Consider the following 22,487-nt stretch of genomic DNA (forward strand, 5'->3'; position numbering starts at 1 on the left):
GCAGTTGTGTCTTTGACAGTTGTCAAGGGACCACTCAGCCATATCATATTCTTAAAAAAGGAAAAGATTTATGAGAACATTCGAGTGATGAATCATAATCTCAAAAATTCCACATTTTTAATTGTGGGTTATAGTCAGTTTTCTGTGGTATGTAATGAGAGCATTTTATCTCTATATTTCATGCCTTTGAAGAATAACAGACATGACATTTAGTTTTAAAGCCGGCAAAGCTTTAGACACATGAGGTAGTACTCATCTAATGACTTAACCCTTTCATACCGTAACCAACTATATCATAGTTCAGGACTTGTCCTAGTGTACCAAACCGTGTCAGCTTGTGTAGTTTCCTTTTGAGGTAGACCATTTAAAATCCTTTTATTTATTTGTAAATTTGTATTATAACAACTAATTAGCGGTTTGAGTAATTACGATATGATCTGTACTACTATATCATAGTTGATACTGGTGTGTGGCAGGCAGGTACGAGCTGTACATGGGCTGAAAGTTATTCTTTATATCTGTAAAAAGAATGTATTATAATGTCTATGTGTAAAAGTTTTACTCTGCAAAAAAATTGTTTGGACGCTAATAGTCACTATGTTTCCATGATGCGCAGTGCTTCGGAGTTGCGACCTCTTTGAATCATGGAAACGGCGTCTTCGCACTGAAATCACTGCGCACTAATCAGTGCGAAGCCAGTGCAAATTCGCAGCAAGGAAACAGCAATTACGCAGTGGCTGCGCATAGCTCTCATGCCGTGGAGACGGATTCCTCGAGGGCCATAAACTAGTACAAATGTTATCCCGCTAATCTTGTTTTTCTATTTTTCCAATCTTCTTTCACCGAAATTTAATTATGGTCTGCACCCATGAGAATGCTGAAGGTACTACTTTCCTAGACTTTGTTATCGATGACAACACTTTTCGAAAAATAGGTGGTAAGTCTTAAATTAACGTTTAAATAATATATAACTTGAAAAATACTTATTAGAAATATTTTACTTTGTAAAAACTGTGTTAAGGTTTGTAAAACCTTGTGAATGTGTATTGTAAATAAAAGTATAATGATGACAGAAGCATAAAAAGACCATTTCTGACGTTCGGTATCCGTGATCGATTCAATTTCTCCATCAGGCGATTCGATTTATACAATTTCTCTTCTCTGGCTAATTCGCTGAAAACCACTGAGCAGCATGGAAACGTACAATCCCCTCGACTTTGGAGGAGGCTGCTTCGCAGTACTGCGCACCATGGAAACATAGTGATTGATTAGTTCAACAGTGCAGAGGAAAATTTGAAGTCAGAAAACACTGTGTAAGGTATTGGACAACCAAAAAAACTGAAATGAGTCAAAACGAAAGCAGCAATCAGAATACAACTGGCCAAGCCAACGATGTTAAATGATTTTTTAGAAGGTTTTATTTCGGTTTCTGCATGCTTTATCATCGTTATTTGCTTATAATACATGTAAACAGTCCCTTAAAGAGTTAAGTCACTGAACACTGACTTGATGTTATATCGGCATGTTAACAATTGTCAAAAATGTGCTTACAGAAGCCAATTCGAAATAAAACAAAAATACGTTTCTTAAAACCATTACAGTAACTAAGAATGTATGGATATTATCCATGTACGATAGCCATGAAATTGTTGTATCTCAGAGATTACTCGTATCTCAAAAAAAAACTTAGTAAAGAGTCAGCTCTGGAGTTTCTCGTATGTAAAGGTATGCCTGTAACACATCCAGGTAGTTCTCACATAACAATGACTTGAAGTTATGTCAGCATATTAACAATTGTCAAAAATTTACTTCAAGAAACTAAATAAAAATTTTTTTTTTAAAAATTAATCAAGTAACTATGAATGTATAGTTATTATGCATGTACGCTAGCTGGGACATTGTTTTTATGCATGTAGAATATCAGGTGTTAGGCTAATATTTGCCATAGTTATCTGTCATTATAAAACATACCGATAATACATGCAAATGCTAATTGTAAAGAATAATGTTAAAAAGTAAACATTAAAAATAGGTAAAAATATGTAACATCTATGGCAATGTACTCCACGGTAGCTAAATATTTGTTTACAGGCATGCATAACTAAAAAAGAAACAGTTGAAATTTAATGTACTTGTTGAAAGTTAACACTCATTATTAAAAATTCAGATGGAAAGTAGAGAGAGAGAGGGAAAAGGTAAATAAGTATAGTACTGTGTAAATGGCTTATGTGTATGCAACGGAGTCTAGGAGTCGTGGAGTCGTTTGATGACAGAAACACTCAGCTAACATTAACGGTGTTCTGAATGTATCCTTTTTGTTAAAGGATGGTTCACACTATATCGCCGTATCTCGGTGTTGATGCTACAATATTTCGGTGATCGTCAATGAAAACAATGTTAACATCATCACAATTCCATTCGCGTTTGCATCATGAAATACTCCGGTATGTAGTGTTCTCACTTTTTTAAAAGTTTCGCAAAAAAACGTCTTAGTTTTTGCGTGCTGGAATCAAAGACTAGTCTCCCCAGCAGCTATAGTAAACGAAAATGGATAAATCACACTAACCGTGACCACGAGTGACCATCGTCGGAATGGTTCACATTTGAAAGGCGGTCGGTGGTCGATGCTCGCCGAATATCGGGAAAGTTTGACAGCTGCAAACTTTCCCGGCCTGTCGGCAATGTTTCATCGATGCCATCGGTTCACGGTTCACATAATCAACAATGAACGCCAAAAGGAAAACACTGACAAATGGCGATATAGTGTGAACCAGCCTTTGGGGAGGTCTGCCTGTATATGTTTTGATGCCTCGTGTTTGTCAGTGTTGAAGCTGCAATGTCGCCTTTTCTTTTATAATGAAGGATGCAATTTCTACATCTTGGGCTCTGAACTTGTCTGCGTGTAGCACTAGTGTTACCGAGATCTAGATCAAGTGTCTTTTTGCACTCAAATTGTGTTTGAGTGCTTTGCAAGTTGATAGCATTTCATGTGATCTATAAAATTAGTAACATATTTCATTGGGCACCCATTTAGATGGCAGAAGCTGTCTATACAGACAATTCTCATTTGCTTCGACTAGTACACACTGAACTATGTCCGGACATGAAGAAAGTCCGGACATTAAAAACTGAGTATTGTTGTGTAAATTAAATACCACAGTTACTGTAGTCATTAAACTAGAAAACTATTTTTAGTTTTTTTTTTGTACGGCCAAAAGGGGTAACTTTGGAAAGATCTTGGAATGAATTAAACAATTTACATGCATGGTACTGTTAATATAATGTAAATTCCTTATAGTGAATGCTTCTGGAACAAATAATTGACCTGGTAAGAGCATCTAATGCATTTATCAGATCAAACTAGTTTGCAAACAAGCAGCACGCACTATGTAAACAGTTGCTAAACTTGTTTACATAATAGATTCCATACAAATTCACCTGAGAGGTCACAAGTTCGCTGTTATTATGTTGAATCATGTTTCTCCGCCCTATTCAAGTTGCATGTTATGGCTTATGACAAGTCCCAAGATGTGCTCTTTGCTACCTAACACTACATAGCTCATAGCTCATAGCTACTTGTTTGCAGTGTCTTTTTGATTTAAGACAGGTCTGAACAGGTGCTTTATGCTAGCTGACACTGCACAGTTCATCACTGCCTTTTCACATTACCTTATTACTCCCTATTCAGTAGCAGTGACCCAGACTTTCTGCCTTTGTCCTTCTTGAAGGCAGCTTTTGGGAGAGCGTTGCTTAGTAGTTGTCAGGTTTAGGGTGCCTTTATTTCTATCCAGGCATATATCGCATATATCTAGCAGTAAATCTTGTTTATGTCTGTCTCAGAGAGCATAAAACTACCTATAATGCTTTTCATATCAACCCTATACTAGTTTTATATGACACATCTATGTATTATCTATGTGAATTACTCTGCTGTTTATAGAACTAAGGTGAATCACTGAAGGAACAGCAAAGTTTGATATAATTTATAACACATGCTTGTCTATTCCCTGTATTGTTGACAGCCGGTCATCCCTGACATCCCCAATCTTGCACATCCCCCCTTGCTTGTAGATCAAGTTTTCACTTTTAGTGGTTGCAGATAGAATTTAAATGAAATTGTCAATTAGGCACTGTAATTGACGAAAGCTTTATTGGCCTTCTTAAAGAATCATCCATGTAAAACGTAATGCTGTGACACTTGCTGACACTTGTCAATTGGTCTGCGATACTTGACAACACCAATGTTATTTTAATCCATGCCGTGAGGTCTCACTCAGTGCATTTGTAAATATTGAAGTAGTAACTGTAGGGATCACACAGTTTGTCAAGGTCGGTAGCAACGATAGATGACTCCGTCTCATGTATTCGAGAGCTCTCAGCCATGTTTATTACTTTTGTAATGTTACCACCTCTTTTTGGCACTATTGGCTCAACTTTTTACCGTCAACAGTCTATTTACAAACATTACTTTTTCAACAGGATAGATCTTTAAAATTTTATAAATCTAGTTTCTTTCTATCTTTAATGGCTTTTCTATATTTTATCAATATTCTAATTCGTAGACAGTTTATCAAATTTGTGTCATCAACATTGGCAGGGTACTGAAAAAATATAATGCTTGCTTTATTAAATTTATTTACTTATAACTGACCAAAACTCTTACTATAATAAGATTGGTGTCTGTCCGTCTGTCCAAAGCCTTAGACCATTATGAAAAAAGATTGCAACACACAGGAACCAAACTAGCCTGTCTTGACAAACTGTTGTTTTTTCGGAGTTGTCCCCCGTCAAGCGGGCGAGCAACACAACAGCTTGTCACAAGACGTACTGCACCTGATGCATCAGCTGCACTTATAGAGAGTTGTTCTCTTCCGTCTATGCGGCTTAGTTGCGATGTTATATCGGTCGCTCCATTGGTAATCAAAACTGATTTCGCGCAAAAATTTATGTAGAAAAAAATAAGATTACAGCGTTTAACCAAAGACTGTTGGTTGTTTACAACTCTGTTGTAAACTTTAGTAAAACTTGAGAATAAAATTAATTGAAAATAAAATCCATAAGAACAAATAAAACTGACTGATACAAAAATAGAAATTAAACTGACTGAGCGCACAAATAACGACATGTTTAGTCGCTGTTGTTGCCTAAGTTCTCAAGCTCTACTAAAGTTTACCGCAGAGACTGGTCGCTGGTTAAACGTTGTAATCTTATTATTTTCTACATAAATTTTTGCGCTAAATCCGTTATGATTACCAATAAAGCGACTGACATAACATCGCAACTAAGCCGCATAGACGGAAGAGAACAACTCCTTATAAGTGCAGCTGATGCATCAGGTGCAGTACGTCTTGTGACAAGCTGTTGTGTTGCTCGCCCGCGCGACGGGGGACAACTCCGCAAAAACAACAGTTTGTCAAGACAGGCTAGAACCAAACCCGAGTATTCGGATCCAGTCAAGCGACTACCTTTTGCATTACTCGACTTCTATTCCATATCTAAGAATAATTGTGTTCATAGTTATTACACCTGATGATTTCTCATGATGCCTTGGACTGTCTGTGTACTAGTTTTACTATAATAAGAGTCGTGTCCCACAGTTGGATGTTAGGAAAAAGAACGGTTTCATGCAGGATTCAAACCCACAACAATCGCTTCCGACCCATAGACCAACACTCTAACACCTTCCCCAAACAACTGCCTTACTGCCTATAGGAATAATTGTGTGGAGAGTTATTACGCCTGACAATCTCTCACGGCACACCAGACTGCCAAGAGATGAAAACATACAAAGTACATGTAAATAGGTCATATGTTAAAATTAAATGAATGATCAAGTCCTGCTATTGGTCAGTTTAACTGTGTCAAATAGTTTTAACTAACCAGCCAGTGCGACTCTCATTTTAGTGTTTGTACTAGCGAAATGAAACAAAGTCACTCACGCGGCATTCTAATGTAAAGACACATTTAAGAGAGCAGACAACTCTAATCAACGGTCATTGCTTATTTAGAATACCAACCTGATGTTCCTGACGAAGAATTTCTGAGTAATGATGATCCAAAAGCTCACAGACCTAGAAAGAGCAACTCTGCTTTTCTTCTTGTTCCAGAGTCTAGGTATGTGTCAATGTCTATGACTTGACACTGTAGTAAGGTAGCCTTCACATAACTATAGAGTTACGTTCTAAAGACCCCTTCGTTAAGCGATTCCAGCGTTAAACAATCCACTTTCAAGCCTCCCTTGCATACGTATAAACAATCTATTCACCTTATTTGTTCTCCGCTTTCTATTGATTTTTTATAGTAAGTGTAAGCTTTTAACTAGTACATTAACACTTTTACAGATAGTGAAATTTTTGTCGTTTTACAAAACTATGCACAGTGGATATCGTCGTTACTAAAGCCATCTTCTTTTAATGTAAAACATCATTGGTTAATGGCATGTGCCTGTTTACATTGTCATTCAACAAAAAATTCAATATAATAGCAGTTAAAAATAATATGTTTGAAGAGTATCATCGCGGTAAATGTTTGTTTTACCTGCTTGCTTTTGTGCGACTTTGACGGCTAATTTTTATATCATAACGACTTCTAGACAGACTTCTGTGATTGAGCATCAAGTGCATGTACATGTATTTCCAGTGTTAAAAATACTCAATAAAAAAGCCGTGGGCAGTTTGTGCTGAACTGAGGAAACCGGGCAAAAGATACAAGGAAGCTCAACCTGGTGTCCTAATTGTGGTCTGGGACTCTGCAAGGGAGAATGCTTCCGAAAGCATCTAACATGACAGTAGTATAGTGAGAGCAGATCTACACACCTATGCACTTAAAGTTGGATTTTGGGTACATTTTAGCCCGAGAACCTCGGAGAATGGTGTTGTCTGATGGAAAGTTTGGGGGGGTAGGTGTGTGAGTGTTGGGAGCTAAGGTTATGAAGTTTGAGAGGAATTGTGGGAAGGATGCGGTGCTGGTCGAGAGGAATTGTGGGAAGGATGAGGTGAAGAGGGCGATGGTTTCGGGTTTCGATGCGATGGGTTTGGGGTTCGGGTGTCGACGAGTTGAGCGATCGATCGTCGAATGGTTGGGGTTGGGTTGGCGACCGGTGGGGTGAACGGTGTTATGTCGTTTCGGTTGAATGAACGCTGATGTTGGACGAGTTCGGGCGTGTCTATTCGTGGAATCGGTTAAGTCTCCCTTCGTTATAAAACTCTTTAAAGATGAGTAATAAAAAAGGGGAAAGTCGAATGAATTATTCATTATGAAAAATTTCTTTTGAGAAGACATGAAGAGTCTTTATAGAAAACTAGATGATATAATTCAAATTTCTCCAATACTATTTATTAGTTTTGGATTTTTTCCGGTTAACGGTGAATTTTTATGAAATTTAATTCAATTTGAACATAACCCCTCGGATTGTACTTATGGTATAGCTAGTTATGAAATTATTCAAAGGTTGGGAATTACTGAACGACTTGTTCAATGGGCTAATCCATCTTCACGGTCAACGAGATATTGTGTAGGCAACTCAGCTCGTTCAAACTTTTGTGGATGGAGATCAATGCCTATTAAGTTTGTTTGTTATCATCCACAATTCGAAGAAAATAATGGTAGATTTACAGCTCCAATTAATTCTTCCACTACTCGATCCACCATCAGAACTACACATACATCCAGAATTCCTACCACCACCACAACTACACTCGCTAGTACAATCCCTACTACCACCACAACTACACTCGCTACCATCATTCTAGCAAGTGGAATCACAACTCTTCCATCATCTGAAAATCTTAAGGAAAATATAACTAATACCCCTCCAAGTAATAAAGAAAGAGGCTATGGAAATGAAAGTTTTTCTGTAGACAAATTACAGGATGTCGAAATTTTTTATCATAATCACATGCTGCTGCTAAAGTTGTAATCTAATTTTCATGCTTTCCTAAATTTTTATTCCACAATGAAAATGATATGTGAATATTGTATTGATTTTATTTTAATAATAGTATCTTAAAATATACAATAAAATATAAATTCTCCATCTTTGGAGATGAAGATTTTATTTCTAAAGGTTCTATTGATTTGCATATATATTCATTAAAAAAAAACTTTTTTATAAATACTAATTGTCAGTTTTCTGTGGAGATGAAGAGCTTGTCACTTCAGAATATTGTAATTCTTTCTTATCGAGAAAGAAGTATGTGCTGCTTGACTCGCTTTTCTCATCATCTTCTTTTTGTTTTGCATCATCACTGTTTAAATATATAAAACATTGAGGAATGAGAAAGGATGAAATAAATGGATAACTATATATCTTTGGTTTTAAAATTCTCAAAATCTACTTACCAAAATATACATTGAGCTAAGCCATCGTATACGTCTTGTCCACATGTGCAGGAAGGTAATCTGTCTATAGGATAATCCAATGGTAAATCCAATTGCAACTCCGTTTCACTATTTTGAGAGTTTGTTTCTTTCGAGATGTTTTTTTCATCACTTTCCTCACCATCTTCTTGATACCTGTTTAATTTTTTGAAAATCCATTGAAAATTGAGAAAAGATGATGTATATATAATGAATAATTATATATTCATATAAAACTTTAGAATTTAAAATTTCAAAATGTACTTACCAATGTACACATTGTGCTAATCCATCAAATACATGTCCACATGTACAGGAAAGTAGTCCGTGTGTACAATATTCCCATGGTGTAGCCCAAATTTGAACACAACTATCTGTACATTTCCCTTCTGACATTTTCCCTTCTCAGAATTCTGTTAGCTTATGAAGAGTGTTATGATAATAATGATTCGTTCTCGATTGCTTTATAAAGTTGAGCATCTGTAAAACGCTTGAGTGAGTTTAATGAAAATTTATAAATAGATTACAAAACATTTCTCTATGCTTACAATTTCGCGAAAATGAATTTCGCGAAATTACACATATATATTATATAGTCAACTTTCGCGAAATTGGATTTCGCGAAATTTCACATTATATATATTATATAGTCAACTTTCGCGAAATTGAATTTCACGAAATTGGATTTCGCGAAATTTCACATCATATATATTATATAGTCAACTTTCGCGAAATTGAATTTCGCGAAAGTGAATTTCGCGATATTGGATTTCGCGAAATTTCACATCATATATATTATATAGTCAACTTTCGCGAAATTGAATTTCGCGAAATTGGATTTCGCGAAATTTTACATCATATATATTATATAGTCAACTTTCGCGAAATTGAATTTCGCGAAAGTGAATTTCGCGATATTGGATTTCGCGAAATTTCACATCATATATATTATATAGTCAACTTTCGCGAAATTGAATTTCGCGAAAGTGAATTTCGCGAAATTGGATTTCGCGAAATTTCACATCATATATATTATATAGTCAACTTTCGCGAAATTGGATTTCGCGAAATTTCACATCATATATATTATATAGTCAACTTTCGCGAAATTGAATTTCGCGAAAGTGAATTTCGCGAAATTGGATTTCGCGAAATTTCACATCATATATATTATATAGTCAACTTTCGCGAAATTGAATTTCGCGAAAGTGAATTTCGCGAAATTGGATTTTGCGAAATTTCACATCATATATATTATATAGTCAACTTTCGCGAAATTGAATTTCGCGAAAGTGAATTTCGCGAAATTGGATTTTGCGAAATTTCACATCATATATATTATATAGTCAACTTTCGCGAAATTGAATTTCGCGAAAAGTGAATTTCGCGAAATTGGATTTCGCGAAATTTCACATCATATATTATATAGTCAACTTTCGCGAAATTGAATTTCGCGAAAGTGACTTTCGCGAAATTGGATTTCGCGAAATTTCACATCATATATATTATATAGTCAACTTTCGCGAAATTCAATTTCGCGAAAATCTGTTTGCTATTTTCGCCTCATTAATTCCTTTGGACACACCCATCATTCTTCAATTCACTATATAAGCATTGCATGATCTGATGGAATATTCTGCCTCATTAACCATCTCTTGATGCCTACTTATATTTGAGAATTTGGGTCGTTCGATCGTTGATACCATAAGGCTTGTATGCTTCAGCTAGAATTCTGTTAGTCGGCTACTCGCGATTAAGTTCGTTGAGTGTCGCTGTTTTCAGGGGCTGTTGTGTGGACAAGCGCCTTGGCATTCGACCTGATTGTTTTCCTAGGTTTACCTATGGAATTCTCCTGTTTGGTTTGGCTTAACCATTCCATAACAGTCTCTCGACCAGTAAATAGATGAAGATGATGAACTAGTAAAGAGGCATACATGGATTAATATGTGGATTATTTTGAGGATAACTCCAGCTCAGCATGAGTATATCAATATATAAAACTTATATCAAAAAAGTAAATAACATTCGGTTGTATTTTTTACCAAGTTTATTTCGATATAAAGTATATATGTATATTCAATTGTAAAATATAGAAAAAAATTTTATGTCAGTTCTTCTAGTAATTTAACAATTTGGGAAGTTCCTTGAATATGTACATTGTCAATACCTTCATTTTCTTCGTTATTAAGACTTTTACTAATTTTTCCATTCCAATCATATCTATCTAGTATAGTTTTTCGAACTACATGATCTCGTGTATCTTTTTCAGAAATTTTTAGCATAACTGTTAGAAAATCTTCTATTGAACATCCTCTGCTCCAAAATATTGCAAAGAGAAGACAGTAATCTCATCATGTTGTTGAAAGAAAACCTTGGAGTAGAACATCATTCCATTTAATTAACTTTATTCCAGAAAGTTTTAAGATTTGAGCGACATCTGGATATGTTGAAGGATCTCGTCCTGTTGAATCGAAATAATTAATTTCGGATTTTGTTCGAATAACTCCTATCCAGTGTTCTCCTGGTTGATAAGAATAGTGTGTGTTAAAAATATATATTCCTTCATTCGATAAAAATTGTTCTATAAATTCATTTCTTGCACAGACAGCAAAAAAATGATTATTAGTCATGTGATCTTGGGAAAGAACATCGAAAATATTTGCTGTATTCATCCTTAGAATATGCTTCCACCACTGAGTCGAACGCTAAAGTCAGAAGCGATTTCCATCATTCCATCTTTTTGTATATATGTATTAAGATAGACATTTTCTGGTGTTGCAACCCGAAAACCGATATCGATTGTTAGTGAAACATGTCTCATTAAATGAAATCCTTCGGATGAGAGATCTCCTGTCAAATCGAAAGCGTATATTGCAAGTCCAGTTTCATATTCACTCAGTCCAATTCCACTTCCTTCAGAAGAAAGATCTTTTCCCATTGCATTTAGAAGTTGTACATATGGTCGAGTATACATTCTATTTACAAAATTTGGAGTATATCGTTTTCCAAAAGGTAGTCCATCAATTTGTAGTTCTACATGACTCACATCGTAATGACCAAATTTGAAAGGATTACGATTGTATGATCCATTTTCTCCATCGTGTGATGAAAGTGAAACAAGTATTAAATTTGGTCTAAGTGTGTTATCAGCAATTTTTATTTGAGTATGGGTTAATCCAGTATTCACATTATAAGATCTGGTGTATACCCGAGAAAGAGGATACTTTGCATTAACACCATTAAGTAGTTTTTCGTTATGTAAAAGCTGAATTGTTTGGTTGATTTTTAATTTTCGAAGATGAAGTACACATTTCGTCAACTTTACTTTTCCCCCTCCTCCAGGAGTAGCTGTTGCTGCCATCAAACAATAACTTGGTTTACTTCGGTCTAGTTCTAATTTACAATTCAATCCTGGAATGAGATATCTTTCCTGTTGAAAAATGCTAAGATGGAGTCGTCCAAAAAACTCAAATGAGTTTGAACCTCTAATAAGATTCTTTCTTGCTGTAGTCGCACTATTATCAAATTCCGCACCATCTTTTGCAAGATTATCATCTTGAAACCATCCTTCTGCTTTTAATTGGTATTGTTTTGCTTCTCTGCTATTATTGAGAAGGGTTTCTATGAACGATCTCATAGGATAATCACTTGAATGTTCAACAACAGATCCATTAATTTTGAATGTTGCTGTTTTGATTAGCGAATGAAAAAACGCATCCCCTGGTACAACATTTACATTAGCAGCAGTATTGTCTAAATTGGAACCATCGTCCTTGACTACTTTTCCTTCGATTTGCAAATATGAATTACTTAAATCGATATAGTGATCTACATCTCCAGGTATTTCAATTTCAATTGGCCCATATTCACTGAGACGTGACGGAGCTAATTCACTATAATATCCGTGCTCCACCGAACTATGTGTGCCTGGAACATCAAATATACCCAAACTTTCGTTTATCGTAAAAGGAGAACCCGATATTTTTAAACCTGTTGAACCAATCTCTCCAGAACTCATCTTTCACTATTGATGTATGTCAATGAAATGAACTAAAAAATATTGAGATAATAATATATAAAGCATTTTCAAATTTTAAAAAATATTTGGAGTGGCTTTTCTCCGTCGCTTTGCAGGTTTGCTACGGTTATTTAATTTTCTTTTCCCAGGTTTTCTAACTCTTGGAATTACTACTTCATCTGTTTCTTCTTCTTCTTCTTTTGGTCTCTCTACCATGTTATTAAGATAATTGGATGCAGCATCTAACCCTTTTTTCCCTAATGAGATAGCCGTTTTTTTTGCTAGAGGCGCAACAGCTTTTGCTAATTTTTTAAATATTCCTGATAGTCGTCCATTTCCCATCACTCTCTTTCCTTTATATGGTGTCAATCCGCCATTTCCTGATTGATTAGACGTGTAATATTGAATGTAAAAGTTTTTTGAGTCTTCTGGAGTATATGGAATTAATATGGAATTCATTGTTTCTTTCTGAAATGAACCGTTAGTATAACCTTCCCTCCATCAAATGGTACTTTTTCTCCATCATCACTTGTTATAAGGGTCTCTATCACATCAGTAGAAATTTTATCCACTTCAACGTAATGCGCTTGACTGAATTCTGTATAAACTCGAGAGAACTTCTTTCCACTTACTGGGACAACTCGTAGCAATCGTACATTTGCATCTCCAACGAGTCTGTTACTTACAATTGATGAATATACGTATAATGATGTAAATCCATAGTTGATATCCGGAGATGTGATGTTTCCGTGTTTTCCCACATTATAAGTTATCTTCGGATCTAATCCTAAGATATTTGCGAAATCTTGTGAAAACGAAACCTGAACACTCGAATCTCTTACATACAACATAGATTTGTTGGATATTTTGTCGTATTCGAATTCTATAGTTGGATGGAGATTGAAGGGTTTTAGAACATCATGAGTTCGTTGAATTACTTCATCTATATCTTCGTATCTTCCATTTCCAATTTTTATGTCGAAACGACGAAATCTCCCATTAAGTTCCGCTTTTGTGATGCTTATTATTCCTTCTACTACATTTGGCCAATTATTTAAAAACGATATATCTTTTAGAGCAACTTCCCATTGTCCTTCTGTAAAATCTACATATCTGGCTAGTCTAACTGTAAAGTTTGAATTAGTATTTTTAGGAAAGTCACTAAAACTAACATCAGAAGGAAGAGTTACGAACTCCGACATTTTCAATTCTTTCAATGAAGTTCAATTCCTTATCATCCTCTTTTATTTAACAAAATCTCTTTCATTGACCCAGCTATTGAATGAATCAGGATATCCCATCCATTTAACGAGTATTTCCTTTGTTCTTCCTCGTTTCCGAGATTTGAGAATTTTCTCAATTCGAAAAAATGCGGGTTTTTTTACTTTCTGTAGTTCATCTTCATAAAAAGTTCCATCAACCGGTTCGTTTGCTAAATCACGTAATTTATAGATAATCGGTCTTTCAAAATCAAGCACTTCTGTAATTTGAAAAACTTCAACTGTCCAATTTATTGTGAAACCTCTTTCGAAAACTGTTCTAGCTTTACTAATACAAATGTAATCATCAATATTGAATTTGGGAGTACTGTCAGAACTATATTCTCCATTTTCATGAATCCTATTCCAGATTCTTTCTTGATTTTCATAATTTACATCATTCGGTTTTATTCCTAATGTTGTGTGAATAGTATTGTTATATGCTTTTACCATTTGTGGTAAAACATCAATATATCTACGATCATCCGAATATGTCATGAATCTATACATCTTCACCCGTAATGTTTTGTTGAATCGTTCTATGATGGAAGCTTTAATTGTCTCATTCTCAGATGTAAACCATTTTACTTTATTTTCTTTCAAAACTTTTTTGACATCTCGATTATTAAACTCTTTTCCTTTGTCTGTTTGAAAAACTCTATAATTAGTTCCATCCAATACTTTTTTTAAGGCTTTTGCTACCAATATACCTGATTTGTTAACAAGAGGCTCTACCCATGCTTTTCTTGAAAAAACATCAATCATTGTAAGTAAAAATGTAATTCCATCATTTTCAGCTCGATGAGATCTAACATCCATTAAATCAGCCTGTAATTGTTCACCAACTCCTGCAACAATTGTAGGTCTTCTTCTAAATTTCGTTTTTATTTGTTTGTGTAACGTATAAGCATCTTCACCACTTAACCAATCTCTAACTTCTTGTTCGCTTTCTTTTCTCCGAAGTGCTTCATTCAGTTTTCGTGCTCCACCTAATGAAGATGGTAGATCCGGGGTATAATAGAATTCATTTAGTAAGTCGTCCATTTTCCTCTTGTTCCTACATAAGGTTTTTGTGAAGACGATCTATTCGAATTGGATTTTGATTTATTTGATAAATTCGAGTTCGACTCCTTGATAATTTTTTCAAATAAGTTATATTGTTTCTCAAATGAACTTGGAGAAAAGGGAGAAGATACAATTGAACTATCTTTAACTCGAATCTTTCTTTCAAGAAGATTTCGTAAGTTCTCAGGTTTAATCTCTCCTGTAGATCCTGTTATTTTCCCGGTTAAAGAATCATAATTTCCAGACTTTTTCAATTTTTCCAGAAGATTTTTCGCTTTAGTTCGATCCTGAATCGAACCGAAGTCTTCAACTATTGAAGAAATGGAATAAGATCTAGAAGAATTTGACGATGGTTCTTCTTCGTTTAACTTCGGTGGTAATAATGTGTCTTCTCTTTTTGGCGATTCTTTTAAAACTGTAGAGTCTTGAGACGAATTATCTTCGGGTAATTCAGGTGTATCTTTCTTTAGAGTTTCTTTTGAATTTTGTGGAGCTGAAGGTGTTTGTGACATCATTGAAATCGGATTTCGAATAGTCAGAGACTGTTGAATTGGATAACTCCGAATTGAATTCATTTCATCTAAAAATTTTTGAAGTTCAGCTGCATACAAATTAACTTTGTTATAGTCTGAAATAGTGTTATCGTTATTAATTTGACGCATCCTATCTCTGGTCTTCTTAACCTTACTTACTCTTGAATTTTCTAATGGATTAAAACGAAGTGACGAACTATAGCCATCATTGATAATTTTTGAATCCTGTTGACTTTTAAATTGGTTCCTTTTGTACTCGTCTTCAGAAACCAAAAAAAATTTTTTTGTATACTTAGGAAAGCTCATCTTCCTGCTGAATGATTAATACAAGTTGAGGGATGGCTTTATAATCCGTTTCAATAATCCTTTTCCGTTTTGCAAAATCTTTCGTTTATATTTAAGAGGTTTGTTTTCATCGATAATATTCATCAACTCCTTTTTATGTTGACTCAGAGAATGGTATTGATTTTTCGTTAAAGGTACATTCCCATATATAATATTTTTAACAATTTCAAGTAATGTTCTAATTACTTCTTCTTTCATATGAGGTAAAGCAGAACTTGCAAGTTCATCGGTAAGACTGTTCAGTATTTGCAGAATTACTCTGTTTTTTTTCATTCTCTTAGAAAGTGGAGAATTATCCATGATAACTTAATTATTTTCTTCTTCGTGTTTTAAACAATCCTCCGAGCAATGGTTCAACTAATCCTGGGAGTATAGCACCCGCGATCGGACCTAGTAAAGCCGATAAAAACCCTCCTTTTTGCAAAAGTTGTTTCTTTTCCAAATTCGATGTTCTAGGACTAATCAGTCGAGCGATGTTTTTACTTTGTCGACTCAAAGCTTTATACTGAGCATCAGTTAGTCGTTCTTTTCTTTTAATGAGTAATTTCACACAATCAATAATTGCTAAAATTAAATCCGTTTTAGCATTTTTAATAATCGATTGTTGAGAAGAAATAGAATCTCCAACTAGAGATAATAAAGTTAGTAAATTTCGTTGAATTCTTTTTGTTTCAGCCATATCTATGTGATAATTTTAGTGATGTTATAGTAATCACTCAGAGGAAGATACAGAAGTAGTATGGTGAATATTTAAAGAGAACTTGGAATATATACTTGTTTTATTTAATTATGGAATACAAATCAAAATCGTTTGCTTAATTAGGCTTATAAATAATCATAGGCGTAGAGTCAACAGGAGGGAAATTTCCCATAATTCTCATTGTATCATCGGTTTCTTGTCGGAGGTCCAGTCTCATGAAGGAATATGGTGAAGATGTTGCATCTCGGTAGGATTCCTGAAAATATTTAACTTGTCCAGGAAAAACTTGTTTTCCTAAAAATGTGATTGATGTAGAATCCCTGGGGTTTTTTCCTATAAAAAAATAGTGACTATTCAGCGAAATTGTTCTAAGTTTACCAAAGAATAAGTTTTGTGTAATAGTAAAAATACTAATATTTAGATGGTTACTTTCTCGAGTATACAAATTGTTAGCCATCTTGATATTTGATGATAATTCCTCCATTAGATCATCAATGATCATCCATCTATTTTCTCCATCTTTGGGAAAAGTACTCGGATCTTTCAATCCTTCATGAAATTCCACTCCTTTCATATCCTCAAAAGCTTCCTGCCATATTCCATAGCAATATATAATTTCGATTGGAGGAGGAGTAGATATTAATTGAGATTGTTCAATCAACCGTTTAACGAGTTGAGTTTTTCCTGATCCTGTTGGTCCTGTTATCATAGATGTGAAAGGAGAATGTAACCTCACATCAATTGATTGTAGTCCGTCTTTCTCCATGTTTTGATAATTACTAACATTTGAAGTTTTCATTTAAACTAATTATAATGATGAGGAGATGTTTCAAAAATCATACTTTCATTATTCACAAGATTTTGAAAAAATACTTCTACATAGTTCACAGTAGCATTCATCTTTTCTCCTGTAATCCGAATAAAAAAATATTCAATCAAAGATGAAGCTACAGTTATTGCAAGTAATATTAAAACCACTCCAAAAAATTGAAGCAAACTTTGTCGAAGCGGTTTTGATGTAGATTTAGTGATGTTATCAAAATGATTATGTAATAATACAGCCCCTTCAACTAATCCATCTGTTTCATCTTTTTCTTCTTCACAAGAATTGTAAACTTTAGAATTATCCCTATGAATAGTTTCCATAATTTTATATTCCTTCTAGTTGAACTTCTCAATGATATAATGTTCATATATATATAAAACTCTTAACTTATAAATAGTGAATGGACAGTTAATCGATTCCACGAATAGACACGCCCGAACTCGTCCAACATCAGCGTTCATTCAACCGAAACGACATAACACCGTTCACCCCACCGGTCGCCAACCCAACCCCAACCATTCGACGATCGATCGCTCAACTCGTCGACACCCGAACCCCAAACCCATCGCATCGAAACCCGAAACCATCGCCCTCTTCACCTCATCCTTCCCACAATTCCTCTCGACCAGCACCGCATCCTTCCCACAATTCCTCTCAAACTTCATAACCTTAGCTCCCAACACTCACACACCTACCCCCCCAAACTTTCCATCAGACAACACCATTCTCCGAGGTTCTCGGGCTAAAATGTACCCAAAATCCAACTTTAAGTGCATAGGTGTGTAGATCTGCTCTCACTATACTACTCATGACTAACTTTGACATAGCATGTTTTCATTTTTAAATATCTTATTTTGTGTTAAAAACATGTCTATGTAAATAGATATATTATTCAACATTGGTGATCAATTTACAAAAAAATCTTTTAATAATTTAATTCGCCTGTGGGAAACTGAAATAGCCTAAAAAAGGGGGTAAAATGCATTGTGGGTCGGTATCTTATAACTTGTTGTCTATAATCTACCTGGTATTACATTTGTAGTTTCTCTATGTGTTTTACTTCTTTCAAGAAATTCAGCTTTCATGTTTATAATAAAAAGATAAAACATGTTTTTGGCAATTTTTGGCAAAAATGTTTTAGCACTTACAGAGCAGCAGTGTGAGCCATTTTTATTTTTCTTCCTTCTATCTTTTAGTAGCTTGGCTATTTCTTTCGGCACATTGTACACGTATGAGGGGCACCAGGAGTATATTCAAAAATATTTTCACCTGACACAGTGATAAAGTGATTATCGACAGAGCATCATATGGCATGAGTCAATAACCTAAACACAAATATTCATGTAACTATGATGGGGAAAAAGTAGAAAATGCAAACATGAAAATTTAGTGACATAAATCGGGATTTTCGTGTCACAACTTTTACCGTCAATCCTTACAACAAACTTCTACAAAGTACAAGTTTACAATTCCATTCCCATCACTGTTTATACACAAAGTACATGTTTACAATTCCATTCCCATCACTGTTTCTACACAAAGTACATGTTTACAATTCCATTCCCATCACTGTTTCTACACAAAGTACATGTTTACAATTCCATTCCCATCACTGTTTCTACACAAAGTACATGTTTACAATTCCATTCCCATCACTGTTTCTACACAAAGTACATGTTTACAATTCCATTCCCATCACTGTTTCTACACAAAGTTCGACCTTATCAAATATCAATTTGGTCACACTGATTTGCATTTGTGTCTATCCTTTTTTAAAAGAAATATACATACATGTATATGGCGCCACTCACAAAATTTAAACATAATTTTTACTATAATAAGAGCCGTGTCCGTCCGAAGCTACGCTTATAATTTTGGAAAAAATATTGCATTGTACGGTAATCAAACATGGACCTTCAGCTTAACATCTAGGCATGCTATCATTCGCACCACTTCACTACCTTGTGGCTTTTTAGAATAATTGTGCACTTAGTTAATACATCTGATGATCTCTCACGGCGCATTAAACTGTCTGGGTACTAGTTATAGTGAAACTGAATTTGCATGGAAACCTTTCTGCATTTTCATTTTCAAACAATCAATTTTTTACCAATTCTCATCGAGAAGACCTCTAAACCTTTTCATTCTCATATTACTATTTTTCAATCATTTTGTTAATTTAATCGAAATCCTTTATTATCAGCTATGGGCTCCCACTGCAGGGAGGAGATGCTCTGATTTGATTAGCAGAGAGAAAGCCTTCAGTTTCAGTCAGGATTTTTGACACACTTGTGTTTGACCTTTTAAGACTGAAAAATAAAAATTAGAAGTCTTTCAAAATTTATGTTTTAGAGTTATGCTACCTGATATGGACAGTTATGATCAGTCTATAAATGTCTGTAATGCTGATGAGCTAACTGTGTTACCTATATATATTTATCTGGGTTACCTCTGTGTTACCTGTGAGTTATCTGATATGAGCTATGGTATTAGATATTTGCTGTTTAAAATACTAAGATCTGCCTGATCATCCATTACATTCTGACTTCCCAAGAAAAACCACTACACCTTATACCAGGCGCCAACACTTTGCCAATTTACATATAAAACAGCGTTGTGAAAAAAAGCTTTTTCGATATAAATAATTTTAATTGACTGTTCTTTATTATTGTTTTTTGTCTCATGATCTTTTTTTTTTAACAGTACTAAACGGTGATACAAAACAGTTCATATCTAACTTTGAACTCTCACTCTAAGGTAATATTTGAAGATCTAAGGACAAACACAAAGTAATGAGCCTAAGGGTGAAAGCTGGTTTACACTCTATTACCGTAAGTTGGTGTTAACCATCGCTTTTTTTACGTCATCAAGCCGTTTGCACATGCGCTCGTTCACAAAAAAGCCGCCATATTTGTAGAAAACGATCGTTTTTCTGTTATTTAATAGTACTTTTTGGTGTTGTTTTGATACTATAATATAAAATTGTAAACAAAAGCTTCATTTTCAAAAATTCATTGCAAAAGCTTCGTGTTTCTAACAATAAAATTGTCTATAAAGATGGCCGACAGCGATAAAATGACGTCACGAAAAAACGAATGATACTTTGGTAATCGTCTGTGATAATAATGTTCACACTATCGCAAACCAATCTGCGTTTAGATCAGTGAAATGTCAGCAGCATAGCATTCCCATAATACCCATTATACCATGCTATCGCAAAAGCGTTCATTGTATAAAGTGGTCATGAGTATGATGGAGTATGATGGAATACTAGACCCGCAGCAAATGTCATAAAATAAATATGGATCGAGTAATCACGGCGGCCAATTGCCATCGCCAATGTAGTAGACATTACACAGGCTGTCATGGATGCTCGGCAAACTATTGAGAAAGCTTGACATGCATATCCTTATTCTGTCAATGCATTCGGTTTACAATGCTCACAATCGACGAAAAATCGCCGAAAGGACAGCGTCGACGTATGGCAACATAGTGTGATCACCAGCCTTAATCTAGTACCTTGTATATTTCCAGTGACTACCATCAATAGCCTGCTCTTATTGGGTAATTTATTTACCAAGGATTTGGCGTCGGTACGCTTTCAAGCGCTTCAGTAACAAGTATACGCTGAAGGTAGGGATTCTGTCAAAAAAGTTAGTCTGTAGCAACACGTGATGAGCTCATTAAATTCCTTGAGAGAAAATCCTCGCCCAATGAGAGCTGTTATGTTGAAATGCCCAAAAATGGGCATAAAGCAAAGTAAACAATGCATTTAAGTATTTTCAATCTCGGCAATTATATTATTTTTACTATCAAAAAATATCACTGAATCGATAAATAGACTCGTGTTCAGAATATTATAATTTATAGTTAGTTTTTATTATAATTTTTAATATAATTTATTTTATTACATTATACGATATTATATTTTACAACAACATATCATATAATATTATTAGTAAATTGTTATTATAATGTTGTACTGTATTATGTTACATTATAGTTTATTGTATCATAATATTCTTTAATTTAATGTAAATCATATTAGCACCCTGGCATCTCTTTTAATGCGCGCAATTATTTCGTTATGCCCAAAGCAGTTGACTAGAGTTCTAATCCTTCGTGATGCAATATTATTTTTACAACTTCAAACAGTGACTTTGGACAGACGCATGCAGCTCTTATTATAGTAAAAACTACATATTACAATTTATTTCCCGATCTATATAAAACGCAATGTTGGTCCGTCTGTCTGTACATCTGTCTGTTCAGCTATAACAATAAAGTTTTAAGAATGGGAAATCTGCTCCGAACTGGGTTTGAACTCACAACCTCCATTTCTGCGAACATCCATTTATTCAATATGCTAAACTATCTAACTGGCTATACCATGGAATAAATTGGGCTACTTGGAACACATGCCAATCTTTCATGGCTTCCCGTTAAACACTTCAGTTAGTGTTACACGTAAAGCCATACCAGAAGAAAAATGCATGCACATAAATGAAAAAAATGCGTAAACTCATATAACCAACATGACTATTGCATTCATTATAGATCTGTAGTAGGCACTGCAGCTGGTATGGTATGATTTACACAGAAATAAACACAGTAAACATACATAGCACAGTACACAGAGATAGACAAATACCTTCATTTAAAGGCTATAGAATGGTAAATGTTGTATACGTTGATTAAAAGTAAATTTTGTGCAAAAGCTTTTTTTATTACAAGTGCCACACCGGGCATTCACTAGTCATATATAGTTTCTTCTGACTAGTTAGGAATTGTTTCATTTTTGTCTAAGTAAACCCAAGCATATTTGTTTGTTTGTTTGTTTATTTTCATCTATAATATAACCACAAATAATAACATGAAGAGTGTTTCTAACAGTATAAAAAGACAAGAGAAATAGAAAAAAATGTCACTCCAGGGAAGGGGATGATGAGGTCCCTGTGCGCAATAGCAAGGCTAATCAAGGCGCGGAACCTGAAAGTAGAGTCAGCAGAAGTATGTCTAGTTGGTTTAGTCTAGTCTGGTTGTCTGAGGTAGCGCTTCAGTTCATTTTTGAAAGAATTAGCATTTACAATTTTACGCAGTGTAACCGGTAGTAGATTCCATAGCAATGACTCCTGATAATCCAAACAACATTGACCAGCTTTTGATTTAAACAATAGTATTTTTAGGTTTATGTGTGTTTGACGAGTAGTTAAATGTGTTAAAAATTAACTAATATGATCGATAATAAGCTTATAATGAGCTTATAATATTGCTAGCATATCAATAATATGCTAGCAATATTATAAGCTTGCTAGCAAAAAGCTTTTCTTGAGACTTTCACTTTCAAACTGATCTGCAGCTCCTGTTAGTAGTGGTTAAAAAA

General features: G+C 34.6%; 1 protein-coding gene across 3 annotated transcripts in view; it reads left to right on the forward strand.

The window, feature by feature from the left end:
* Positions 1-22,487, forward strand: part of LOC137398961 (MAM and LDL-receptor class A domain-containing protein 1-like) — a 62,374-nt gene that overhangs the window by 3,218 nt on the left and 36,669 nt on the right. For 2 of the 3 annotated variants that reach the window (XM_068085125.1, XM_068085126.1), the window contains exon 2: positions 6,009-6,114. In XM_068085125.1, coding sequence (XP_067941226.1) covers positions 6,048-6,114 — 67 coding nt within the window. In that variant the 5' untranslated portion in view covers positions 6,009-6,047. Of the gene's footprint in view, positions 1-6,008; positions 6,115-22,487 lie in introns of those variants that run through there. The other variant, XM_068085127.1, reaches the window with a different exon arrangement.

The sequence above is a fragment of the Watersipora subatra genome, chromosome 6, assembly GCF_963576615.1.
Source record: "Watersipora subatra chromosome 6, tzWatSuba1.1, whole genome shotgun sequence".
NCBI lineage: Eukaryota > Metazoa > Bryozoa > Gymnolaemata > Cheilostomatida > Watersiporidae > Watersipora > Watersipora subatra.